This window comes from Canis aureus, chromosome 3 (genome assembly GCF_053574225.1).
Source record: "Canis aureus isolate CA01 chromosome 3, VMU_Caureus_v.1.0, whole genome shotgun sequence".
NCBI classification, from domain to species: domain Eukaryota; kingdom Metazoa; phylum Chordata; class Mammalia; order Carnivora; family Canidae; genus Canis; species Canis aureus.
Genome location: NC_135613.1, coordinates 53,046,029 through 53,072,211, shown reverse-complemented (window position 1 = coordinate 53,072,211; position 26,183 = coordinate 53,046,029). Strand labels below are relative to the sequence as shown.

The following is a 26,183-nucleotide window of genomic DNA, read 5'->3' as shown; positions in this document are numbered from 1 at the left end:
TTTTTGATACAACTATAGGCTGTCTACCAGAGATACACTTTAGATTCAAAGACACAATAGGCTGAAAATTAAGAGATGGAAACAAATATGCTGTTCAAATAGAGAATTCAACCATAATAACTGGAGATATTAATACCCTACTACTAATAGTGACTGCTAATGATTAGCTTCTTTTGGGAGTGATGAAAATGTTCTAGAATTACAAAGTGATGACTGTACATTAGACAATACTGAATTGTACATTTTAAAAGGTTTGGTGTTGGTGTTTAAAATGGGGATCCCATTTTAAAAGGTTTGGTGTTTGGTGGCTCAGCAGTTTTGCTCCTGCCTTTGGCCCAGGGCGTGATCCTAGAGTCCCAGGATCGAGTTCTGCATCAGGCTATCTGCATGGAGCCTGCTTCTCCCTCTGCCTGTGTCTCTGCCTCTCTCTCTCTCTCTCTGTCATGAATAAATAAATAAAATCTTTTTAATAAATAAATAAATAAATAAATAAATAAATAAATAAATAAAACGTTTGGGGTGTTTATGGTATATGAGGAAAAAAAAAAAGTTCTACCCCTGTTTCCACTCCCTGCCACAAACACTCAGTTGCTGGGGTTAAGGGGGTCCCCACCATTTAAGTTCTAGTACTCTTCATGCCTCATACCAGCTTCTAATAGAACCAAAAAGGCACATTCTCTCCCTATAAACAAATTTCATGGAAAATGAGCCAAGTCCTATCCATAGTAGAAGGGGCTGTGAATCACCAGGACAAAAGCAAGGAATTTGTGAATCACTCTGTATCAACATTTGCCAAAGTATGTTGTCGTGGGAAATAGATAGATTGCCAAGAAAAGAGTCCTGTGGTCAAACAAGTTTGGGGAACACCAGGTTAAATAAAGTTCATCGCTTTCCGTTATTGCTAGGATTTCCTATATTCAGTGTACTAGTGTGCACTATAAAGCTTCAAGCCTAGGGTATGGTAAACACCTTTTCCCAAGTTTATTTGATGAAGGAACCCTTTTGTTCTTCAGAACATTTCTCGGGACTAATAATAAATAAATCCATTCATTAATTAAAAAAAAAAAAAACTGTCCTAGATTACTCTAATGGGACTCTCAGAAAACCACAGAGGCCCCAACTAGAAAGCTACAGAATAGTTAGGTCCCTATCACATGAGTAGGGATAGAACATAGCCCTGCTCAAAAAGTCAAAACACTCTTGTGAGAGGATGAGGTCCCATATAAAACTGAACAGGACATAACCAAACTCTTAAAAATCTAAAGCATTTGCAGGCAGGAGCTGTGCCTTATCTATCTTTAAAACCCTAGCAGAGGGATGCCTTGGTGGCTCAGTGGTTGAGTGTCAGGGTGTGTTCCCGAGGTCCTGGGATCAAGTCCCAAATGGGGTTCCCCGCGGGGAGCCTGCTTCTCCCTCTGCCTGTGTCTCTGCCTCTGTCTCTCATGAATAAAATCTTAAAAAAAAAAAATAAACCCCTAGCACCTGGCATGATGACATCTGGCAAACGGTTGCATTCAATATGCTTATGAAATGAATGGATGAAAAAATTTAAAAAGACTCAACTTTCAAAGGGATTAATTTGTATGTGACACATAACAACTTGTAGAACTTTCCTTCAAAAAGTGATTTAGGCTGAAAAGCAGTAGAAATATGTTTTCTACATCTCAGACGCATTCTGTCCTGGATTGTTGAGCGAACCTGTAAGGCAGCAAGCATAAAGGCAGCCAGCCTTGCCAGCCTCTCAGCTATTGGGTCTTTGGACAGAAGGCTGGCTGGCCGGGCTCTGGGTCTGATCTAAGCTGGCTCTTTTCCTGTTCTTGTCCTCAGGCTGGGATCATTACAGACGCAAAGCTGAAGGATCTGACACCGCCCATGCCTGTGATGTTCATCAAAGCCATTCCTGCAGATAAGCAGGACCACCGCAGTGTCTATCCTTGTCCTGTGTACAAGACTTGTCAGCGGGGACCCACCTACGTGTGGACTTTCAACCTGAAGACTAAGGAGAAACCATCGAAGTGGGTGCTAGCTGGAGTTGCTTTGCTTCTCCAGACTTAGCTTTCTGCAGAACCACTGAGACAACAAGGCTGAGCTGGAGGCTGCCCAGAAGGACAAGTGGGTGAGGGGAGACACAAACATGAAGATAAGGAATCATACGTACTCACAATGCTGTAGAATTCTTGCAGGGAACCTGGAGAGAAGTGCCTATAGTAAGGTGGTGCTGGAAGAGTATAGACCCAGGAACTAGGGGAGAAGCATTCCATAATACTGCACCTTTCCTAATAAAGTGACTGACTCTTCAAGTGTGTCTGGTCCCAGCTTTGAGAGTGACAGAGTCATAAACGATCCTAAGACCAAGAGAAACAAACCACAAACGCTTGAGCCCTCATGCTGGTAAACTCTGTGCTCTAGCTCCCAGCTACTCCATGGATTAGCCACATCAACACCACCCCCGAGTTAGTCTGCATTTTGACAAGCTGAAAATGATATGAGGTGAAAGGATATGAATGCACGCTATGGTCTGGGAGACAGTACTCTGGATGTGGGATTACCAAACTTTTTCTGCAAAGGGCCAGACAGCAAATAGTTTAGGCTTTGCAGGGCCTGTGTCTGTTGCAGTGACTCAGCGCTGCCACTATAGCCTCAAAGTAGCCACAACACATAAATAAATGGGTGTGGCTGGGCTGCAGTAAAACGTATTTGCAAAAACAGATGGTGGGCCATATTTTGCTGATCATGGCTCGAGGATAAGGGAAGTACACACATGATATTTATCCTTCATTAATTCACACATGCCTTCAATCAGTTAATCAATCTCCTGAGAACACAACTGTGAGCAAGGTAGGTTGCCGCCTTGTACCTGTATCATCCTTCAGATCATTTAAGAGGGATCCGTGGAGAAACCCTTCCCCTAAAGCTTTTTAACCTAACAATTTTCTAGGTTTTTCTCGGTGGAACAAATTTTCCCCGGAACCCCAAAGAGTTCCACAGTTCCTGTAAAGAGCTCTTAGAGGGAGGTCTGTTTGCTAAGAAGAGTCCAGGAGGGCCCAGTACTCCTTCCAGAATCCTTAATCCCATATATCCCTTACAACTTCCAATGCTGCCGGTCCAGGGAACACATTTGAAGAACTGCGATCTAAAACATAAAATCCCAACACTCTATTGAATACAAGATCAAATGCTAATTCCTCCATGATTTTCCTACTTTCTGGCCTGTGGCTCCTATACCCCCTAGCAAGGGGCTTCCTCCTCACCTCCATGCCATAAGACAGTTAACAAATTCCTCTGGAACCCAGGAATTCCAATCTGACTTTTGTCTCTCATCAGCCTGTAACATACTTGCCATGGTTTGCCAACAACCTGTGGTTCCATGCCTACATATTAATCTGTTTGCAAGGACACAGCTCTGCCCTCATGAGCCTCATCCTTCCTGGTCCTCAGAAGAGTAAAATAAGAGTGGGCAAGAAGGACGTCTGGGTTGCTCAGTCAGTGAAGCGTCTGCCTTGAGCTCCGGTCATGATTTCGGGGTCCTGGGATCGAGTCCCGCACTGGGCTCTGTGCTCAGTCTCCACCTTCTCCTGCTCATTCCCTCTCTCAAATAAATAAAATTTAAAAAAAGGGGGGGGGGGGCAGACAAGACAGAAGGAAGGTGGAAACCACTCTGAAAGCAGGACACTGTGGGGCATGTGATTTTCAAGAAAGGACAGGTGGGCAGGTTAGGTACATGTCACACCTGACACAACTGAAAGTAGGTCAATACTACTGACCGCTTCCTAATATCTACTGACAAAATGAGATAATGAAGATCATGTTAGGGACGCCTGGGTGGCTCAGTTGGGTGAAGTGCCTGCCTTCCGCTCAGGTCCTGACCCGGGGGTCCTGGTCCCTCATCCGGTTCCTTGTTCAGGTGGGGAGGGAGCCTGCTTCTCCCTCTGCCCCTCCCCCCCTTCTCTCTCTCTCACACTCTCTTTCAAATAAATTAATCCCCTCACACACACAAAAAGAAAGACACCAGGGATGATACACTTACCTGAATGCCCAGCACTAACCGAGCTCTCACACCTGGACACCAGGTTAGCAACTTCCTGACTCTTCAACTGAGTGATAAACTCGGTGAGTACGGGATGATCAGGAAGGAGCTCAACCACCATTTAGAGTCTTCTATGGGAAAATGCACTTTGAGTTACAGTTAAAACACAGTGACGCTATAGACACAAGACAGGGAGCGACTTTAAGAAGTTTATTTATAAAACGAGGGACATTTGAAGTTAATTTTGCACCCATCTGACAACACGTGCAAGCTCTCTGGCCCTGTCCACTGCCCCTACTGTAACAGGAGATCTGCTCTAGGACCCCCATCCCCAAAGTGCTGACCTGAGGCCCCTCCCAAGAGCAGCAACTGTAGCTGATCCAGTTAAACACTCCCCAGACAGCACTTGTAAAACAGGAACTCCAAGTGATACATTTTTCTCCCCAAGGGGTTCAAAACAAGAGATGAGCTGAAAGATGAAGATTGTTCTTTCTCCTGATGCAGAAGAAATTAAGCCAACACAAAAGCCAACCCAGAGGCCAACATGTCCTTCCAGTCCAAAGCCGTGTTCAGGTAATTCTCTAATCCATGAAAGAGAGAGAGAGAGAGAGAGAGAGAGAGAGAACAGGGTTGGTCTTTAAAAGATGCAATTTCTCCAGATGGCACAAAGTATTTTTAAACGGCCCAGGGCCAGAACTGGGCTATGGGAGCCTGCCTACGGAAAGGGCTTCTTTCCTAAATGGGATCTTTGATGTTTATCAAGGCTCGAGCTCCAGCTGAAACTCTTCCCGCAGCGGGAACACTTATACGGTTTCTCCCCTGTGTGAACTCTCTGATGCCGATTAAAGTTTGATCTCTGAATAAAACTCTTCTCACAGATGGGACATTTATAGGGTTTCTCCCCTGTGTGGATCTTCTCATGATGACGCAATCCTGAGAAGTCGCTAAAGCCTTTCCCACAGTAATCACATTTACAAGGCTTCTCTCCTGTGTGGATCCTCTGATGCTTCACAAAGTCTGAACTCCGCAGAAAGGCTTTTTTGCAGGTGGGGCACTGAAAGTATGTCTCTCCGGTGTGAGTTCTTTGGTGAAAAACAAGCTGAGAATTCCTGTAAAACGTTTTCCCACACTCCCTGCAGGTGGGGAGTTTCTGGGCCATGGGGGCCCTTGGCTGCCCTTTCGGAGAGGCCTCTCTCTTCTCCTCCAGCCACAACAGGGACAGTTCTTCTGGATGGGGATTGGCCAAATGCTGTTTCCCAGAATTCCTTCCTTGGGGCGAGAGCTGGCCCACTGGCCCCTCACCTTGAAGATTTTCCAGAGCCTCGGGGAGACTGTCCCCTTCTCCAAAGCATCTCGGTTCATCCTCACTGAGGAGGCCACTCAAGGAAGCCTGCGAAGGTGCCTCTCCTGACACTTGGCAGGAGACGTCGGAAGTTTCTTGGCCCCTACAATTTTCCAAATTCAGGTTCTCTTTGTCATTCTCCTGCCTGTCTCCTGGAAGAAAGAAAGAAGATTTGAAATTGTTCAATGTGCACACTCCACCAACTGAGCCAGCCAGGCGACCCCAGCAGTGTGCATTTGAGGCCCAAGAAAAACAAGTGTATTATATAAGGGTGTTACTTTGAAAAATGAGTCATTTTTTTTCTGCTTATACATAAAACATTAAGTTTGATCACTAAAAACAATTTGGAGAGAAAAACAGAAAGAAAACCAAATCAACCTCAATCAAACCACTCAGAGGTGGCAACCACGATTATACTTCTCCTATGGTGTCTGTACAAACTATACATATGTATGTATGTGAATGTTTTATTTTTTCTTTACATAATTGATACCATACTGTCTACACAGTTCCACACTTGACTTTGTGGCATTTAAATTGTAAATGGCCAGATTTATGAATTCCACATGGATTCTCCCATTTACAGGTAACGTAAAACTTAGGAAATGCATTACAATGTCACTTTACTGTGGCTTTAATGCACAGAGAGGCTGTCGCATTGAAGTGGACCCTTGGCCTGGGCCTGAATGCAGCATCCATCCACCTGTGCCTCACTAACTCGAGTTAACAGTTGAAATGTCGTTCTTCTCATAACGTAAGTTTTTGGTTATTACCACTACATGATACAAATAGTAAAGGCTTTTATTTTGGTGGCTGAATTTGTTTCCAACTTTTATAAAAAACTTTCTTCCCACAGATCTAAGGTTTTCAAATTATCTGCTAGAGACCCCAGGAATCTGCTAATGAGGGAGATCTTGACTTGTTAATTCACAGAGTCTTACAACACATTCCTCTCAAATGACAAAGGCACTGTTGTCTTTAGAGAAGTCTTTATAAATATCATTTTAAAGCTGAATAATGGTCCATCATGGAGATGTCACCATAAACATACAATACTAAGCATACGATTTACTGAAGGAATTCTCCTACTGTGGAAACTGAAGTTGTGTGCTGTGTTTTTGTTACTATAGATAATGCTGCGATTTTTCTTCATACATGACGGCCCACATTTCTGACCACTCCAGGTTCCTTGAAGTGTTGCTACCCTGTTACCTGGCCTGAATGCTGTTTCTGAGGCTCGTGATGCTGAATGGTGAATCCATCTCCAGAAGGACCATCCCCTGGAGTGAGCACCTGGGCTGAGCGAAGCAGACTGTTCCATACTTAAGTCCTGAATATTTCTAAAATATTGGCCATTGAGAGCAGTGCAAAGAAATAGTTTTTCACTGTTAGAAAGGGGTTAATTCCTTAGTTAATAAGGGATGCATTTTTTTTTCACATTTATGAGCTATTTTTCCTAAGACTGCTGTCCATTTTTTTTATTGGGAAAGTCATTTTTTCTTATTAACCTGCACTAACTCTATATTAAGAAAAATAATCATTTACCCAACATGTTAATAAACAATATTTTTCACCAATTTGGTACCTTAATTTTGCTTGGGGTTACTTATGTATAAATGTAAGTCATGGGGGCAGGTATTTTTAAAAATACTCCAGTCTACTATGATCTTTTCCTTAACAGTTTTCTTCTGTGGCTTTTTTTTTTTTGTATATTTTTTATTGGAGTTCGATTTGTTAACATACAGTATAACACCCAGTGCTCATCCTGTCAAGTGCCCCTCCTCAGTGCCTGTCACCCAGTCACCCCTTCCCCCCGCCCACCTTCCCTTCCACAACCCCTTGTTCGTTTCTCAGAGTTAGGAGTCTCTCATGTTTTGTCTCCCTCTCTGATATTTCCCACTCATTTTCTCTCCTTTCCCCTATAGTCCCTTTCATTATTTTTTATATTCTCCATATGAATGAGACCATATAATATTTGTCCTTCTCCAATTGACTTACTTCACTCAGCATAATACCCTCCAGTTCCATCCATACTGAAGAAAATGGTGGGTATTCGTCGTTTCCATATCTGTGGCTTTTATACTGATAAAATATTCCCCACCCCAGATGAGGATCAAATATTCACTCCCTTCCTTATTATGATTTTCATATTTCATATCTTTTTCATCAAATTTAAACTGATTCTTTAAGAGTACTGCTCTGTGAAGAACCCTCCTCCCATGCATGGGCCTGCGCTGCCTCTTCCTCCATCACATGCTAAACCCTCATATAGACCAGCATCTCTTCTGAGACTCCCTTTTGTGTTCCATCCGTCTGTGGGCCTATTTTTATATCAGTATCCCATCATTTTAATGACTTTGACTTTCTTTCTTTTTTTTTTTAAGATTTTATTTATTTATTCATGAGACACACAGAGAGAGGCAGAGATATAGGCAGAGGGAGAAGCAGGCTCCATGCAGGGAGCCCGATGTGAGACATGATCCCGGGACTCCAGGATCACGCTCTAGGCCAAAGGCAGGCACTAAACTGCTGAGCCACCCAGGGATCCTTGACTTTGACTTTCTAAAATGACAGATTCTTTTTTTTTTTAACCCAGGCTCCACGCCCAACATGGGGCTCGAACTCAGGACCCAGAGATTGGGTGGCATGTTCCACTGACTGAACCAGCTAGACTCAAGTAAGACTCTCAACATTTACAGATCTAATGCTGATGAAACATTCTTCCAAGACTCTTGTATTCTTGCAGTATTCTTCCAGACAAGTAATAATGATTCATTTCCCCCAATTTATTTTTTTTATTAATACCTTGGACTTTTTTTTTTTTATTGGTGTTCAATTTCCTAACATACAGAATAACACCCAGTGCCCGTCACCCATTCACTCCCACCCCCCGCCCTCCTCCCCTTCTACCACCCCTAGTTCGTTTCCCAGAGTTAGCAGTCTTTACGTTCTGTCTCCCTTTCTGATATTTCCCACACATTTCTTCTCCCTTCCCTTATTTTCCCTTTCACTATTATTTATATTCCCCAAATGAATGAGAACATATAATGTTTGTCCTTCTCCGACTGACTTACTTCACTCAGCATAATACCCTCCAGTTCCATCCACGTTGAAGCAAATGGTGGGTATTTGTCATTTCTAATAGCTGAGTAATATTCCATTGTATACATAAACCACATCTTCTTTATCCATTCATCTTTCGTTGGACACCGAGGCTCCTTCCACAGTTTGGCTATCGTGGCCATTGCTGCTAGAAACATCGGGGTGCAGGTGTCCCGGCGTTTCATTGCATTTGTATCTTTGGGGTAAATCCCCAACAGTGCAATTGCTGGGTCATAGGGCAGGTATATTTTTAACTCTTTGAGGAACCTCCACACAGTTTTCCAGAGTGGCTGCACCAGTTCACATTCCCACCAACAGTGTAAGAGGGTTCCCTTTTCTCCGCATCCTCTCCAACATTTGTTGTTTCCTGCCTTGTTAATTTTCCCCATTCTCACTGGTGTGAGGTGGTATCTCATTGTAGTTTTGATTTGTATTTCCCTGATGGCAAGTGATGCAGAGCATTTTCTCATATGCATGTTGGCCATGTCTATGTCTTCCTCTGTGAGATTTCTGTTCATGTCTTTTGCCCATTTCATGATTGGATTGTTTGTTTCTTTGGTGTTGAGTTTAATAAGTTCTTTATAGATCTTGGAAACTAGCCCTTTATCTGATATGTCATTTGCAAATATATTCTCCCATTCTGTAGGTTGTCTTTGAGTTTTGTTGACTGTATCCTTTGCTGTGCAAAAGCTTCTTATCTTGATGAAGTCCCAATAGTTCATTTTTGCTTTTGTTTCTTTTGCCTTCGTGGATGTATCTTGCAAGAAGTTACTATGGCCGAGTTCAAAAAGGGTGTTGCCTGTGTTCTTCTCTAGGATTTTGATGGAATCTTGTCTCACATTTAGATCTTTCATCCATTTTGAGTTTATCTTTGTGTATGGTGAAAGAGAGTGGTCTAGTTTCATTCTTCTGCATGTGGATGTCCAATTTTCCCAGCACCATTTATTGAAGAGACTGCCTTTCTTCCAATGGATAGTCTTTCCTCCTTTATCGAATATTAGTTGCCCATAAAGTTCAGGGTCCACTTCTGGATTCTCTATACTGTTCCACTGATCTATGTGTCTGTTTTTGTGCCAGTACCACACTGTCTTGATGACCACAGCTTTGTAGTACAACCTGAAATCTGGCATTGTGATGCCCCCAGATATGGTTTTCTTTTTTAAAATTCCCCTGGCTATTCGGGGTCTTTTCTGATTCCATACAAATCTTAAAATAATTTGTTCTAACTCTCTGAAGAAAGTCCATGGTATTTTGATAGGGATTGCATTAAACGTGTATATTGCCCTGGGTAACATTGACATTTTCACAATATTAATTCTGCCAATCCATGAGCATGGAATATTTTTCCATCTCTTTGTGTCTTCCTCAATTTCTTTCAGAAGTGTTCTATAGTTTTGAGGGTATAGATCCTTTACATCTTTGGTGAGGTTTATTACTAGGTATCTTATGCTTTTGGGTGCAATTGTAAATGGGATTGACTCCTTAATTTCTCTTTCTTCAGTCTCATTGTTAGTGTATAGAAATGCCACTGACTTCTGGGCATTGATTTTGTATCCTGCCACGCTACCGAATTGCTGTATGAGTTCTAGCAATCTTGGGGTGGAGACTTTTGGGTTTTCTATGTAGAGTATCATGTCATCGGCGAAGAGGGAGAGTTTGACTTCTTCTTTGCCAATTTGAATGCCTTTAATGTCTTTTTGTTGTCTGATTGCCGAGGCTAGGACTTCCAGTACTATGTTGAACAGCAGTGGTGAGAGTGGACATCCCTGTCTTGTTCCTGATCTTAGGGGAAAGGCTCCTAGTGCTTCCCCATTGAGAATGATATTTGCTGTGGGCTTTTCATAGATGGCTTTTAAGATGTCGAGGAATGTTCCCTCTATCCCTACACTCTGAAGAGTTTTGATCAGGAATGGATGCTGTATTTTGTCAAATGCTTTCTCTGCATCCAATGAGAGGATCATATGGTTCTTGGTTTTTCTCTTGCTGATATGATGAATCACATTGATTGTTTTACGGGTGTTGAACCAGCCTTGTGTCCCAGGGATAAATCCTACTTGGTCATGGTGAATAATTTTCTTAATGTACTGTTGGATCCTATTGGCCAGTATCTTGTTGAGAATTTTTGCATCCATGTTCATCAGGGATATTGGTCTGTAATTCTCCTTTTTGGCGGGGTCTTTGTCTGGCTTTGGAATTAAGGTGATGCTGGCTTCATAAAACGAATTTGGAAGTACTCCATCTCTTTCTATCTTTCCAAACAGCTTTAGGAGAATAGGTATGGTTTCTTCTTTAAACGTTTGATAAAATTCCCCTGGGAAGCCATCTGGCCCTGGACTCTTGTGTCTTGGGAGGTTTTTGATGACTGCTTCAATTTCCTCCCTGGTTATTGGCCTGTTCAGGTTTTCTATTTCTTCCTGTTCCAGTTTTGGTAGTTTGTGGCTTTCCAGGAATGCGTCCATTTCTTCTAGATTGCCTAATTTATTGGCGTATAGCTGTTCATAATATGTTTTTAAAATCGTTTGTATTTCCTTGGTGTTGGTAGTGATCTCTCCTTTCTCATTCATGATTTTATTAATTTGAGTCTTCTCTCTCTTCTTTTTAATAAGGCTGGCTAATGGTTTATCTATCTTATTAATTCTTTCAAAGAACCAACTCCTGGTTCTGTTGATCTGTTCCACAGTTCTTCTGGTCTCGATTTCGTTGAGTTCTGCTTGAATCTTTATTAACTCCCTTCTTCTCTTGGGTGTAGGATCTATTTGCTGTTTTTTCTCTAGCTCCTTTATGTGTAAGGTTAGCTTTTGTATTTGAGTTCTTTCCAGTTTTTGAATGGATGCTTGTATTGCGATGTATTTCCCCCTTAGGACTGCTTTTGCTGCATCCCAAAGATTTTGAACGGTTGTATCTTCATTCTCATTAGTTTCCATGAATCTTTTTAATTCTTCCTTAATTTCCTGGTTGACCCTTTTGTCTTTTAGCAGGATGGTCCTTAACCTCCACGTGTTTGAGGTCCTTCCAAACTTCTTGTTGTGATTTAGTTCTAATTTCAAGGCATTATGGTCCGAGAATATGCAGGGGACAATCCCAATCTTTTGGTATCGGTTCAGACCCGATTTGTAACCCAATATGTGGTCTATTCTGGAGAAAGTTCCATGTGCGCTTGAGAAGAATGTGTATTCAGTTGAGTTTGGATGTAAAGTTCTGTAGATATCTGTGAACTCCATCTGGTCCAGTGTATCGTTTAAAGCTCTCGTTTCTTTGGAGATGTTTTGCTTAGAAGACCTATCGAGTATAGAAAGAGCTAGATTGAAGTCACCAAGTATAAGTGTATTATTATCTAAGTATTTCTTCACTTTGGTTAATAATTGATTTATATATTTGGCAGCTCCCACATTCGGAGCATATATATTGAGGATTGTTAAGTCCTCTTGTTGAATAGATCCTTTAAGTATGATATAGTGTCCCTCTTCATCTCTCACTACAGTCTTTGGGGTAAATTTTAGTTTATCTGATATAAGGATGGCTACCCCTGCTTTCTTTTGAGGACCATTCGAATGGTAAATGGTTCTCCAACCTTTTATTTTCAGGCTGTAGGTGTCCTTCTGTCTAAAATGAGTCTCTTGTAGACAGCAAATAGATGGGTCCTGCTTTTTTATCCAGTCTGAAACCCTGCGCCTTTTGATGGGGTCATTAAGCCCGTTCACATTCAGAGTTACTATTGAGAGATATGAGTTTAGTGTCATCATGATATCTATTCAGTCTTTGTTTTTGTGGACTGTTCCACTGAACTTCTTCTTAAAGGGGAATTTTAAGAGGCCCCCTTAAAATTTCTTGCAGAGCTGGTTTGGAGGTCACATATTCTTTTAGTTCTGCCTGTCTTGGAAGCTCTTTATCTCTCCTTCCATTTTGAATGAGAGCCTTGCTGGATAAAGTATTCTTGGTTGCATGTTCTTCTCATTTAGGACCCTGAATATATCCTGCCAGCCCTTTCTGGCCTGCCAGGTCTCTGTGGAGAGGTCTGCTGTTACCCTAATACTCCTCCCCATAAAAGTCAGGGATTTCTTGTCTCTTGCTGCTTTAAGGATCTTCTCCTTATCTTTGGAATTTGCAAGCTTCACAATTAAATGTCGAGGTGTTGAACGGTTTTTATTGATTTTAGGGGGGGGATCTCTCTATTTCCTGGATCTGAATGCCTGTTTCCCTTCCCAGATTAGGAAAGTTTTCAGCTAGAATTTGTTCAAATACATATTCTGGCCCTCTGTCCCTTTCGGCGCCCTCGGGAACCCCAATTAAACGTAGGTTTTTCTTCCTCAGGCTGTCGTTTATTTCCCTTAATCTATCTTCATGGTCTTTTAATTGTTTGTCTCTTTTTTCCTCAGTTTCCCTCTTTGCTATCAACTTGTCTTCTACGTCACTCACTCGTTCTTCCACCTCGTTAACCCTCGTCGTTAGGACTTCTAGTTTGGATTGCATCTCATTCAATTGATTTTTAATTTCTGCCTGATTAGCTCTAAATTCTGCAGTCATGAAGTCTCTTGAGTCCTTTATACTTTTTTCTAGAGCCACCAGTAGCTGTATAATAGTGCTTCTGAATTGGCTTTCTGACATTGAATTGTAATCCAGATTTTGTAACTCTGTGGGAGAGAGGACTGTTTCTGATTCTTTCTTTTGTGGTGAGGTTTTCCTTCTAGTCATTTTGCTCAGTGCAGAGTGGCCAAAAGCAAATTGTATTGGGAAAAAGAGAAAAAGAGAGGAGAGAAAGAAGGAAAGAAAAGAGAAAGAGAAAAAAAAAGGGAAGAAAAAGAAAAAAAAACGAAAAAAAAATTAGAAGAAAAAGAAAGAAAAAGAAAGGAGAAAACAAGGGGGTGGGGGAAGGAAACAAATCAAAAAGCAAAACAAAAAAAAAAAAAAAAAGAACCACCGGGGAGTATCTTCTGATTCTGTGTTCTTTAAGTCCCTTGGCTTCTCCTGGAAGTTGTCAGTCTGGCTGGTGTTCTGGGGGAGGGGCCTGTTGTGCTGATTTTCAGGTGTTAGCAGTTGGGGGAGCTGCTGTGCCCCTGCCTGGTGCAGGGCTCAGTGGGGGTTGTTTACCCCGTGAGGCCCCAGGAGGAACAGCCCCAGTGGCGGGGCAGCTCTGGAAACCTGGATTCAGCTCCGGCAGGAACTCCGTCTGCAGGGCCTGGAGGCTCCGGGGCGGGGCCGCTGATCTGCTCAGCTGGGGCAGGAGCGTCCTTGCTGTCCTGGGCCCTCCTGGCCTCTGCCTGTCCCGGGGGAGGCGGGATCCTGGGCTGTGTCACGGCGCCCTGTGCTCCGGCGCCTGCGCAACCCCCTCCGCGGAGCCGCCGCCCGAGCCCCTCTGAGCTGCTCCTGGAACCTCGCAGGCCCCTCTGCACGGAGCCTCTTCCTCTGCCTGAGCCCCTCCGAGCTGCTCCCGCCCCGCAACCCCCTCTGCGGAGCCGCCGCCCGAGCCCCTCCTGGCTGCTCCAGGTCCCCCCCGTGCGCGCTGCAGCCCTTAGGGAGCTCGGCGCACTCTCCCGGCGCGCATTTGCTCTGTTACTGTCCCGGGGAACCCGAGGGCATCCCCGCCCTCCTGGGTCCTGCTCCACCTCCCTGCGAGCCCCTTTCCGCCCGGGAAGGTCGGTGCAGCTCCTGCTCCTCCGGGACGGGGCTCTCCTGTCTTGGGGACACTCGCCCCGGCCTCAGCCCGGCTCCTCGCGGGGCCCCTCCCCCTTGGAGGCCTTTGTTTCTTTACTTCTTTTTCCCCGTCTTCCTACCTTGATAGAAGCGCGAACTCTTCTCACTGTAGCATTCCAGCTGGTCTCTCTTTAAATCTCAGGCCGAATTCATAGATTTTCAGGATAATTTGAAGGTTTTCTAGGTAGTTTGGTGGAGACAGGTGATTTGGAGACCCTACTCTTCTGCCATCTTGCTCCTCCCCCTCTACCTTGGACTTTTGATCAGCAGTGAGTACGTGGCTTCTTGAGGTTTATTCCCCTGCTGACCTGCTTTAACTATAAGCTAGTCTTCCATATGGCCAAACAAACAGTATACCTGTGCTCTCCTGATGCTTTTGCCCCCTTGATATGAGTCCAGGTCTGGCAGGCCGGCTAACTGTTGTGTCTTTTTGTTTTTTTTAAGATTTTATTTATTTATTCATGAGAGACAGAGAGAGAAGCAGAGACAGAGAAGCAGGCTCCATGCAGGGAGCCCGATGCGGGACTCCATCCCGGGACTCGATCCCAGGACTCCAGGACCACACTCTGGGCAGAAGGCAGGCACCAAATGGCCAAGCCACCCAGGCACCACTAACTTGTTGTGTCTTTAAGACAGGACCAGTCCTTTCTGGTCCTGTTACTTGTTCCCCCAGGAGTCCAGGGCACATCCCTGTACCCCTGGCTCTGGCATCAACTTTCCACAGGGTTCCTCACACACTCCCTTCCAATCCAGCCTGGACATGCCTACTTCCCTGGCCTCTCTTCCCATATATCCTCTCTTTCAAGAACCAAGAGTAGCATTTCTTTGCTCTATGAAAGCAGGCTAGCTTTATAGACTATCCACAGTCTCTTTCAGGGTAAGATCTAATGGGACCATGCTGGCAGGTGGATTGAAGGAGGAGGGGGAAAAAAAAAGAATGAGTAGGGATATGTGAACTATATATCACAAATAAAATCCCACTGCAGAGGAGCATATGAGAAATCTCTGTACCTTCCACTCAATTTCCCTATGAACCTGTAACTGCTCTGGAAAAGAAAATCTAGTAAAACAAAAATCCTACTGCAACAACCACTAAAGCAGTGTTTTCAAACTTTTTTGTCTGCCACCCACTGTAAGAAATATGTTTATACTGAAATACAGAACATACACACATATTTGGAACAAAAATTTCCTGAAATGCTACCTATCCTGACATCTGATAGTGTCTATCTGCATTCTGGCATTTTCTACAGTCTTATCATTGCAATTTTTTAAATGCTGGTTGCAACCTAGAAGAGGATTTCACAATACACTGGCCATGAAACGCAGTTTGAAAAATATTGCTCCAAAGGAATCCTTGTGAAATAGTAGTACAATAAACACATCGGTTAGAATTAAAAATCGTCTGTTTCATTTGATGCTTGCTGTTTCTGTAGCATATCAGCAAAGGAACATAATTAATTTGATCCCACTGGAGAGAAAGAATGACTTGTCATAAAATTGTCATCCCTGGTCCTTTTCTTCTTCTAATTCTAGGATCTTTTGTCTACGGAGAAGGGTGTGTTGTGGGATGGAGTGTGCAGGTATGCATGACAGGTAGGTGTTACATAACTGCAATGTTTTAAACAGAGTGCCACGAACAAAGGGTGATTGCTATGTTACAACAGAACAAAGTCACACATTTCTTCCTCTAGGATCTTAAAATACAAGGTTTATAGGAAGTGTTTGTCACCACTGCTGTCTAGTGCATGTTAAGTGCTTAGAGATTAATTAAACATGTTTTTCTTTTTAAACATGTTTGTCTTAATTAATCTTCATTTCACTCCTACCAGAATAAAGAAAGAAGAAAAACACAAGAGTCAGGAAGGGCAGTAACTGCTGCCTTTTTCACATCACCTTTTTGTTCAACTCATACCTGGATTGGTATCAATCTATCCTAACCTTAACTCGCTCTGAGAAAGCAAGCTGTCATGGCACACAAGACTGCAGGCAGCAGGTCCAATGTGTGGTCTGTGTTCCACGATGACTTAGTATGAATCAATGGCCCCACACCAGACGTGAGGAGACTCAACCTCAGCATTCTCACTGGACCAACCAGATCACGGCCAATCACAGACAAGGGCACAAACCTCAGTTCCTAGTACATCCCCTGCCACCTCCAATTCAATGACAGGAGGTCAGAAACGGCTCAGACCCAACGAAAGATCGCTCACCTATGAGGGTGGGTCTTGGGATCTTCTCGCTGACATGAAGGTGCAATCCTGCCAGTTCTTCCCCATACTCTGCGGAATTAGTCAGATCAGACTTGGAACTGGAAATGCCTAGCACGGAGAGAGAATAGGAAGATGAATGGGGAGAACTGGGGACCAAGCTGTGTCTTTCAAAGGTGCAACTTGACTGTGACGGGGAAAGATGAAGGATCTGGAGATCCCTCAAAACACTTATGTTAAGAGGTGTCTGCCTTCCACACCACCTGGCAGGCTGGTGCAAGGCTCTTGAATGAGTCCCCCCAAAGGTTGGCTGAGACAGCGCAGGTTAGCGGCCCGGAGCATGGACTCAGTAGGACACACTGAGTTGTCGTAACTCAGCACTTACAAGCTACGTAACAGTGAGCACATGGTTTGACCTGACACTCACTTTGATCATCTCTAACACGGGAAAACCATCATATATCTTGTAGATTTAGGGAGTTACCACATGGAATGCACCCATAACAGTTCGAGGCACACGGAATCCTTCCAATACAAGGAAGCTCTCACTAAACATGCCCAATGCCCTCCCCTTCATCCAGGGAACTTCAAGTGGAGCAGCTACCTCTAGAGGGACACAGGAAATGTTTAATGTAAATTAAACAGACAGACATCAGACAAATGCACGCCCTCACCTCCTGAGACCATTTTCCCATAGGTCTCCAGCATGAGATCCCAGTACTGCTCCTTCTGAGTGGAATCCAGGTGCCTCCACTGCTCCTAGAAAGCACACAATACCATCACTCCACTGCAGGTTTGTGAGCCAGCCTTCCCCACCTAGAGGGAACTGGAGCAAAACAGTAATGTGCCCTAGAAGCCTGGTCATCAGAAGATCTAAGGAAGGGTGCCTGGGTGGCTCAGCCAGTTAAGCATCTGCATTCGGCTTGGATCATGATCTCAAGGTCCTGAGATTGAGTCCACATGCACTCCCTGCTCAGCAGGGCGTCTGCTTCTTCCTCTGTCCCTCCCTACTGGTTGTGCTCTCACTTGCTTGCTCTCAAATAAATAAAAATCTTTAAAAAAAGACAACAATCTAAGGAATCTTGGGAGGTGGCTCACCAGAAGAGGCCAAGGGGAAAGCTATAGCCTCCTCGTCACTATTTCTTGCCCTCATTAGAAAACATTTAGGTTTAAGTTCTGGATTATTTTCATTTGCACATATTTAAGAGTGAAGGACACAGAGGCCTTTTCTACACTGTATTTTTTTTTTTAACTCAGTGCTTATAATAGAGATCTTTGAATGGTAGGAGCCTGATAGTCCCAATATCTCATTAAAATCTGGAAATTCAAGAGGGAAAAAAAATTAAAAGGGAATTTGTTGGAAATGCAAATGCAAATCAGCAAAAAGGTGGGAAGAACCCACAGGGAAGCTAGCTGCATTGTCTGACACAGATCAGTGGGCTCAGAGCAGATGCTGCCCCCCATGCACATTTGGAAATCCCCCAACAGTTCTGAGTTTAAGGTCTAACATTAGCCCACTTTTCCTCCCACTGAATAGAAAATCAATGGGTTCTCTGGAGCAAGGTATGCCTCAATGATCCCCAAAACATGCCCTTCTTTTCCTAGGAAACTAGGAACACTGCCTAACTGGAGTCTCCTCCAGTGAATTCAAATCCCGATCTTTCTACTGAGGTGCTGACTAGACTCAGTCTGTGCAGCAGTGTAATTAATAAATAGCCCAGCCCTTGGAGTCAGACACACAGGGTTTCAGGTCCCAGCCCTGCCACTGCTACCTGTGTGATCTTAAGCAAGTTATGTAACCTTTCTGAGTCTCCATCCTCACCTGATCATAGTACAAAACTCAAAACTGAACACATCATGCAAGCGTCACTTGTTTTCATAGCACGCACACATGCACAAGTATCTAAGAGCTGCCTCTACTAGCATGTGAGCTACATGAGAAAAGGACTCTCCACTGTACTTTCTCAGTCCCCAGGGCAATGCTCAAGACAGAGTAAGCACCAGATACGTTGTTTGGGGGAAACAAAGCCCTTGGCAAATAACTCCTCAGAAAGTGATATTTATTACTATTATTATCTTACAAGTGGTCTACAGGTCTCCTAGACTCCCCACTAAGGGGTTTGAGGAGGGAATTAAGGGGTTCTGTGCACTTTTAGGAACCTCAAAGTCAATAGCCATCCATTATTATCATGAATAGACAGCTATGAGGAGCAAAACTAAGACGAGAATGAGATCCTCTTCTGACACATGGTACACTCAGGGAAACCATTCTCCATCCTAAATCAAGCCTGCCCCACTGCACATCAAAGAGAAGCAGAAAGACCTGAGAAAGAATAAAGATACCAAAAAGTCTGCAATGAGCAAATACTAAGCAAAAATTTTTAAAAGCTAGATGGCTTGGATTTTTTTTTAGGATAAATATGTGAAAAGCAGGGATGCCTGGGTGTCTCAATCAGTTAAGCATCTAACTGTTGATTTCAGCTCAGGCCATGATCTCAAGGTGTGAGATCAGGTCCCACATAGGGTTCTGTGCTCTGCAGGAAGTCTGGTTGAGATTCTTTGTCCCTCTTCTCCCCACCCCGCTCATGCTCTAGCTCTTTCTCTCTCGCTGTAAAGTAAGTAAAATCTTTAAAAAAAAAAAATGTGAAAAGTGACTTAAATAGATTTCACCATATACTTAAGTATTAACTATAACTACACTTTTAATTTGAATTTTAATTTAGAACTTTTGATTGTTAAAGAAATTCCTTGAGTTGTGAGCTTATTTTGTTAATCTGTGAGTGAAGTGATTTTAACAACCTTCTGAAAATAACCAGTTTGAGCAAACACTGCTGGATACGGGATCCCTCGGTCTTTTTGATCAGACAACATGGACCGCACCGCAGAGTAACAGGCATGCCCAGCACAGTGACTGCTCGGCTGCCTGGCCTGCTGGACACACGGCCAGTTCTGTAGGCACCAGAATAGGAGCTCCCAAGGACGGTACAAGTCAACCAAGAGTGCAGCTACCAAAATCCCCAAGCGCCACTATCAGCTCATTCAAAACTCTGAAAAGATGCTTCTGGAGGGCTCTCAACAGCATACCTCCACATGAAGCCACCTAACTCAAGGAACTGCCTGCCAAGAAGCTAGGGATTCATGAATAAACATCTACACAAGACACAACTGCATCCATCTTGCCTTTTTCTCATTTTTATATTAAGAAAGGGGGAAAAAATCTCAGTTCCTATTCTGGAAGGACAGAAGTATAGAATTTAATGAAAAAGCAATCCGGATTTTGTGTGAAGACAGCACCACCTTGTGGGTCTGTGAAACACTGCACAACTGACTTGCCCAAGTTTGCACTATTCCTCTCCAGGTTGAAAACACAGGAATGTGAGTAAATATGTCCCTGAATCTTGGTGAGGCTCTAACTCAGTCATGGGTTCTAACAATGAAGAAGCACTGTGTAGGGATGCTACTTCATTATTCTGGCATTATTCACGAGGCTCCTAACTTATAAAAGAGATCAGAGGACATGATTACATCTATTTCAATATCACCTTCAATTAACAAAGCATCCATTAAATATCATGGTCCTTCTGATGCAAACTGCTTTTGTTACAGTTCAGAGCAGGGATACTGGGATTAGATAGGAATGACCTTTGTTTGGATTGAGTGGCTATCAGTTGTCTGTGCAATATAGGGAAACACACGCACAGTACCCAGAGCAAGTCATAGTAAATGTTTTGTACAGTCAATGCTTAATTCTCCTAGTTAAAACACAGTTCATAAATTGTATATGCCTTTCATATGGATACTCTGTTCATAAATTGTATATGCCTTTCATACGGATACTCTGTACTTTCTACAGAAGCAACAATAAGCCTCCATGTCTGCTTGAAATATTTCACAGAATACCCAAATCCTTTGACTACAAAACTCCCTACCTAACAGTTTGGTTGCCAGGTATCTGGAAAGTAGGAAGACAGGTACCCTTGAGTCATTAAAAAGATCTGTGCCTCTCCTGGACACGCCTGTCCCTCTCCTCAGGGCAAACTGTAAAGTCGGTATCCTGGTTCCTACCCTTCTCTGCCTGGGAAGCTGAGGCTCAGACCTGGCTTGAGCACCACATCAAACACCACCTACTTACTGGCTTCCCTCCCTTTACCTTCACTCTAAAGTACCTCAGGAGGCAAGTCCCAAGAAGGCTTCCCCAAAGGTTTGAAACATGCTGTGCTCAAGGTATACAGGTTCGTTCCAGAAAAACTTTATTTTTAATCAAACGCAACTTTTCAGAATTGTTAACTACATGTTCAAAATAAACCTGTTCCAAACTTGTTTACAGCAAAGATGGGAGTAACAGAGACCAGATTTACCTTCTCGCCTCAAGCAACTGAAAAATAGGACAAAATACATGACACAATGGTTTGCAGTCATCACCTAAGAGGCAGAACAAAGCAGAGATCCCTCAAAGTGAGGAAACAAATGAGGTGAGCCCTGCCACTGCCCACAAACCTGCTGCCTGGAGAGAGCACCCCAAGAAGCACAAGCAGGGGAGCCAGGTGGAGTCAGGCAGCCCCTTCCCCCTTAAGCTGGCAGAAGGAGCTCAGAGTTTGGGGAGGTGAAGGCAGTTATAGTTAACAGGGCAGAAGACCAGAGTCTTCTAAACAGAGAGAGAGCTCCAGAGATGTGCAGAGGGTCCCCCACAAGTCTGAGAAAGATCCCACAAAAGCAGCAGAGGAAATAGAGCTTGCATAGTGCTAAAAACAGTTATTTTCCACCAGCCAGAGTAGAAACTCTTGTACATCAAGCAGCAACAGGTAGAAGACACACAAGGGTATTGCCTCAGTAGTGGGAGAAATTCACCTAGACTAAAGGCTTCGCTGGTGCCATAACACAAACTATGTCCAAGTAACTCAACCATATGCCAGAGCGAAGCCCAACAACATTTATAGGAATGTCAAAATACCCAGCACCCAACAAGGTAAAATTCACAAAGTCCAAGATCCAATCAAAGGTTGCTGGGCATACATAAAAAGTAGCAGGAAAACATCTCAAAATGAGATCAAACCATCAAAACTGATTCAGAAATGATACAGGTGATAGATGAGTAGACAAGGACATTAATACAGATGGTACAGCCATACCCTACATGTTCAAGAAAGTGTAGGAAAGACTGAGACAACCTCAAGAGAGCTAACATATATCTGCACGTTATCATTATATACAGCCCGTGGAGATGTTATTCTCAAAGTCCACAAAGAAGAGGAGAAGGAAGGGAGACAGAAAACTGTGGGAGAAATACTGGCCAAAATTTCCCAAATCTGTTGGAAACCATGTACCCACAGATCCAAGAATCCCAAAGAATCCCAAGCAAGAAACATGAAGAAAATGACTCCAAGGTCCATCATAGTCCAACGGTTAAAAACCACTGAAAAAACGTGAAAAGCAAGAAAAATACAATACATGCAGAAGAACAAAGGTAAGAGCAGAGATGGCATGATTCTGTGTTACGTAAGATTCTGGAAAATGCAAACTAACAAATGTAAAAGAAAGCAACTTGTGGTGGCCTCAGGATCTCAAGATCGGGGAAGGAGTGAGGGACCACAAAAGGGCAAAAGGAAACCATTGGGCATAACAAGTATGTTTATCATCCTGACTGTGGCTGTGGTTTCACACGTGTGTGTCTGTGTCAGAGAATTACCAAATTGTACACTCGAAATACGTGTAGTTTACTGTTTGTCAATTAGGCTTCCATAATGGTGGAATTAAGTGGCTGGAGGAGGCCACCTGCCCCACATTAGACAGAACCATTCAAAAGCTCAGATGGACTCCTATGGGCGAGGCCTAGACCAGGAAATGAAACAGAGCCTTTTCTCAGCATAACCCGAAAAACAGGAAAAGGAGAAACAAGAGGGCACTTCTTCCAGGACCCAGATCCATCATCGAGATGATTACTCAACATTCTGCCCCAGGGGAAATTGCGAGACTCAGGGTTCATTCTGTGGGTACTGTTCTTGTCCCTGCAAGGCTGTCCTCTACTCTGCTTTTTTTTTTTTTAAAAAAAGATTTTATTTATTTATTCATGAGAGACATACAGAGAGAGAGGCAGAGACACAGGCAGAGGGAGCCTGACATGGGACTCAATCCCCAGTCTCCAGGATCAGGCCCTAGCTGAAGGCAGCTCTAAACCGCTGAGCCACCTGGGCTGCCCTCTACTCTGCTTCTAAGGACGCACCCCTTCCATCCTCCCAACTACCAACACCCTCCAGCCCAGGTCTGGGGTGAGAGAGGCAGGGTGGGAAATCAGCTCACCGGAGATGCTGCTTGGAGAAAGGAGGCTCCGAAGTCCTGGTCTCTGATGAGCCTTTCCTCGGGTGGGGCAGGAGGTGGGGCAGCAGCCATCACTGAAGTGAGGAACAGAGTTTGAAGACTCTAGAAGTCATTGCAAACCACCCCCAGAGGGTACAGATGAAAATCGTCACAAATGAGAACTGACCTGATGCCTGTCCCACCATCCATGATGTCAAGACTCGTATTTACCTACCTCTCTAACAAATTCCAACTCCCCCCAACCTTCCAAATAGTCTTGTCCGTATTTTCCTCCTCCCTTCTTTCCCCTGCCTCAGAACCAAAATTCAATTGGTCTGATCCAGTCATAAAGGAGATTCACAGACTGAATCTCCACATCAGAGGGATTCAGTAGGTCCACCATGTTTCCAAACTTTCCAGAGATACTGTCATCTGAGCAGTGTGTCATTTTCAACTCACTCTTAGGCCTACAAACCATAGTCCCCAAAATTCCCCGAGAGAGTACGGCACATGACAAGTAACTGGCCCTCACCTAATTCTTGTTCCACGTCACACTCCTCTTTCACAGTATGGCCTGGTGGCTCCAGAGGCCTGCAGGTCGAGTCATGAAGTCCCAGCTCTGGAGGCATCACTTCAAGATGGCGCTCCATTCCCCCCACGTGGCAGCTTGCAGATTCCATCTTCTCTGATAAGATTTCCTGTCCTAGAACCTGGATGCTGATCTAGAGACCACATATGACGAATTACAGAAAGATTCAGACTGAGGAGCTCTAAAAGAAACAAAGCTAATGCTCCATAGCATATAAGAAGGCAGTCCTTAGGGACATGGAGCAGGGAAATAGAAAACCAGCAGGAACCTGTGAGGAAAACCTCCTAAGAGATGTAGAACGGCTGAGGCCTGAATCAGGCCTGGGAGGCCCTGAACATGCCATTAATCATGTGTTTCTACAGGATAATCTCCGTCAATTAAAATTCAAACTTCTTAAACATGTTAGTATAAAGATGGAATGGATAAGAGACTTTATCTTCTATCTGCAATGATGAGAAAGCATTAAGTCAGAGAGTCTTAGAACTCAGTGAGCTATGTGGATATACTGATGTGGTATAATAAGAAACAGGTATTTGGTCTTTGTCCCAGGTTCCTGGAATTGCCTCAGGGACAGGAGTGACAGGACAACTTCCATTATTCATAGTGAGCCCCCTTAGGGGCTCACTGAGTTTAGGCTAGGAGGGTGACACTCAGTGGGCCCCAGACAGTTCAGGAGAGAGGCTGGTCATCAGAGGAACCATTCAGGTCATCAGAGGACTGAACATGCAGCCCCAACCCTCAACCTCTGAGGAAGAGAGAAGAGCTGGAGATTTTCAATCACCGATGGCCAATGGTTGATCTAGCATGCCTAAGTAATGAAACCTCCATAAAATCCCTTCAAGTATGGGGTTCGGAGAGCTTCTGAGTAGGTGACCACACAGAAGTGCTGGGAGGATGGTGTGCCCCGACATGCCATGAAAGTCCTATGCCATCCCTATGTCCTCCTTTTGACTGTTCCTGAAACATGCCCTTCATCATAAACCAGTAAGTATAAGTGGTTTTTGCTTCAAGTTCTATGAGCCATTCTAGTAAATTAACAAACCTGAGGAGGGGGTGGTGGGAACCTCCAAATGTACAGCCAGTCAGTTTTAAGCACATCTGGCCTGTGTGACTGAAATGGGAGCAGTCTTGTGTGGCTGACCCTTATCCTACTGGGTCTGCCGACCCCAGAATATCAGTGTCAGATTTGAAATGAACTTTAAGACACCTAACTGGTATCGGTAAATTGGAGAATCGACTGTTAGTGTGGAAAATCACATGCACTGAGAAGTCAGAAAAAAGACAGCCCACCTGGTAAGACCCCAGAGGAGCCCTGCGCACCACTGGCAGTTATACCCTCCACTTACCCATTGCCACAGTCTCCGGGGGTCTCCCCTCAAGCTCTCCACAAGGGTCACTGCCTCCTCTCCGCTGCCTGGACACTGTTTCCGCACCCACATCTGGATCTCCCCGGGCAAGATGGTCAGGAACTGCTCCAACATGAGGATCTCTAGGATCTGCTCCTTTGTGTGAACCTCTGGCTGCAGCCACTGAAAACAGAGTTTCCGAAGTTGTCGCAGGGTCTCGTGGGGCCCAGACATCACCTGGTAACGAAACTGCCTGAAGAGCTGGCGTGCAGTCTCGGGGTTAGAGAGCTCCCCTCGAGGAGTGGCATCTGGTCCAGAGAATGGGGAGTCCTCGGCCTTTGCCAGTGGCGGCGGCAGCAGGAGCAAGGCCTGTCCCAGCTCGACAGGCATCATCCGGCTTGGCAAGTCCTTCTTGGTGAAGTGTTTCCGGGATGGAGCTGTCTCTGGGGAGGACCAAGTCTTCACTGAGGTTCTCACAGGTACATTAGAGAGGGAATGAAAGCCAGTACTGGAGAGAGGAGAGGGACACGTTATCAATAAGAACAAATGCACATGACCCACCTGAGAAAGATCATAAACTTGAAGCCATCATGCAAATAGCTCATACGGTATCTAAACCGGCATCCTCACGCTAACTGCCTTACAACACTCTCTCTCTCTCGTTCTTCAAACACGCAACCAAGTAGAAAAATAAAATGCATCAGTGGAAGCATTTTCACTAACTGGCTTACAAGCAAATGGCTCTTCTGCACAACACTTCCTTACCTGCATATGGAAGTCTATAGACTAGAAAGTAAAGCTGAACAAAGATATCATAGCCTAGAAATAAAAGCTAACGTTGAAATAATCTGATGCTTCCATAATAAATAGGAGGTTAAAGAGAACAAATTAATTTTTCCCCAAAAGGTGCAATGAAATTTCTAGGTAACCTCTTTTGAGTGCCACATGGAAAACTGGACTATTTGGAGAGCACCTGGGTGGCTCAGTTGGTTAAGCGTCTGCCTTCAGCTCAGGTCATGATCTCAGGGTCCTGGGATTGAGTCCCGTATCTGGCTCCCTGCTCAGTGGCGAGCCTGCTTCTCCCTCTCTCTCTGTTGCTCCCCCTGCTTGTGCACTCTCCCTGTTTCAAATAAATAAAATCTTTTTTAAAAAATTATACATAAAAAAAGAAAACTGGACTATTTGGGAATTTAGGAAAAACTTGTCACAACTGAAAGTTTCAACCCTCGGCTTACAGAAGACTTAGAACAAAGAGTGACTACCTCAGAAACATTCCTATGGCCTTGAACTAAGTGAGCACTATTTTACAGTGACTGGTATAAAAATTTAGAAGACAGGGATCCCTGGGTGGCGCAGCGGTTTGGCGCCTGCCTTTGGCCCAGGGCGCGATCCTGGAGACCCGGGATCGAATCCCACATCGGGCTCCCGGTGCATGGAGCCTGCTTCTCCCTCTGCCTCTCTCTCTCTCTCTCTCTGTGACTATCATAAATAAATAAAAATTAAAAAAAAAATTTAGAAGACAGTAACTAAGTGAAAAGAAATATTAAATGAGTTAGTATTTAGAAATGTTTATTGTACTATC

The 26,183-nt window shown here is 44.1% G+C and overlaps 2 protein-coding genes and 1 long non-coding RNA gene across 11 annotated transcripts in view; 2 read left to right on the top strand and 1 right to left on the bottom strand.

The window, feature by feature from the left end:
• DNAH9 (dynein axonemal heavy chain 9) overlaps positions 1–3,057 on the top strand; it is a 331,426-nt gene extending 328,369 nt beyond the window's left edge. The window contains exon 69 of one of the 2 annotated variants that reach the window (XM_077892621.1): positions 1,828–3,057. In XM_077892621.1, coding sequence (XP_077748747.1) covers positions 1,828–2,055 — 228 coding nt within the window. In that variant the 3' untranslated portion in view covers positions 2,056–3,057. The remainder of the gene's footprint in view (positions 1–1,827) is intronic. The other variant, XM_077892620.1, reaches the window with a different exon arrangement.
• A 407-nt stretch (positions 3,058–3,464) lies between these two features.
• On the top strand, positions 3,465–22,351 carry LOC144310910 (uncharacterized). Of its 3 annotated transcripts, XR_013376574.1 has the most exons (6): positions 3,465–6,123; positions 6,500–6,654; positions 7,966–8,046; positions 15,699–15,758; positions 20,700–20,844; positions 21,585–22,351. It is a non-coding gene; the product is annotated as an uncharacterized LOC144310910 (long non-coding RNA). The 3 variants fall into 3 exon arrangements; XR_013376571.1 differs by having other exon boundaries at positions 3,465–6,654; XR_013376573.1 differs by having other exon boundaries at positions 3,465–6,654; positions 14,607–15,758.
• The window catches only part of ZNF18 (zinc finger protein 18), a 31,116-nt gene continuing 9,155 nt past the window's right edge, over positions 4,223–26,183 (bottom strand). For 3 of the 6 annotated variants that reach the window (XM_077892614.1, XM_077892616.1, XM_077892615.1), the window contains 6 exons: positions 24,602–25,109; positions 23,199–23,388; positions 22,670–22,761; positions 17,047–17,131; positions 16,376–16,483; positions 4,223–5,521 (listed from right to left, as the gene is read on the bottom strand). In XM_077892614.1, coding sequence (XP_077748740.1) covers positions 4,743–5,521; positions 16,376–16,483; positions 17,047–17,131; positions 22,670–22,761; positions 23,199–23,388; positions 24,602–24,994 — 1,647 coding nt within the window. In that variant the 5' untranslated portion in view covers positions 24,995–25,109 and the 3' untranslated portion in view covers positions 4,223–4,742. Of the gene's footprint in view, positions 5,522–16,375; positions 16,484–17,046; positions 17,132–22,669; positions 22,762–23,198; positions 23,389–24,601; positions 25,110–25,574; positions 25,722–26,183 lie in introns of all 6 variants that reach the window. The other 3 variants (XM_077892617.1, XM_077892618.1, XM_077892619.1) reach the window with 2 other exon arrangements.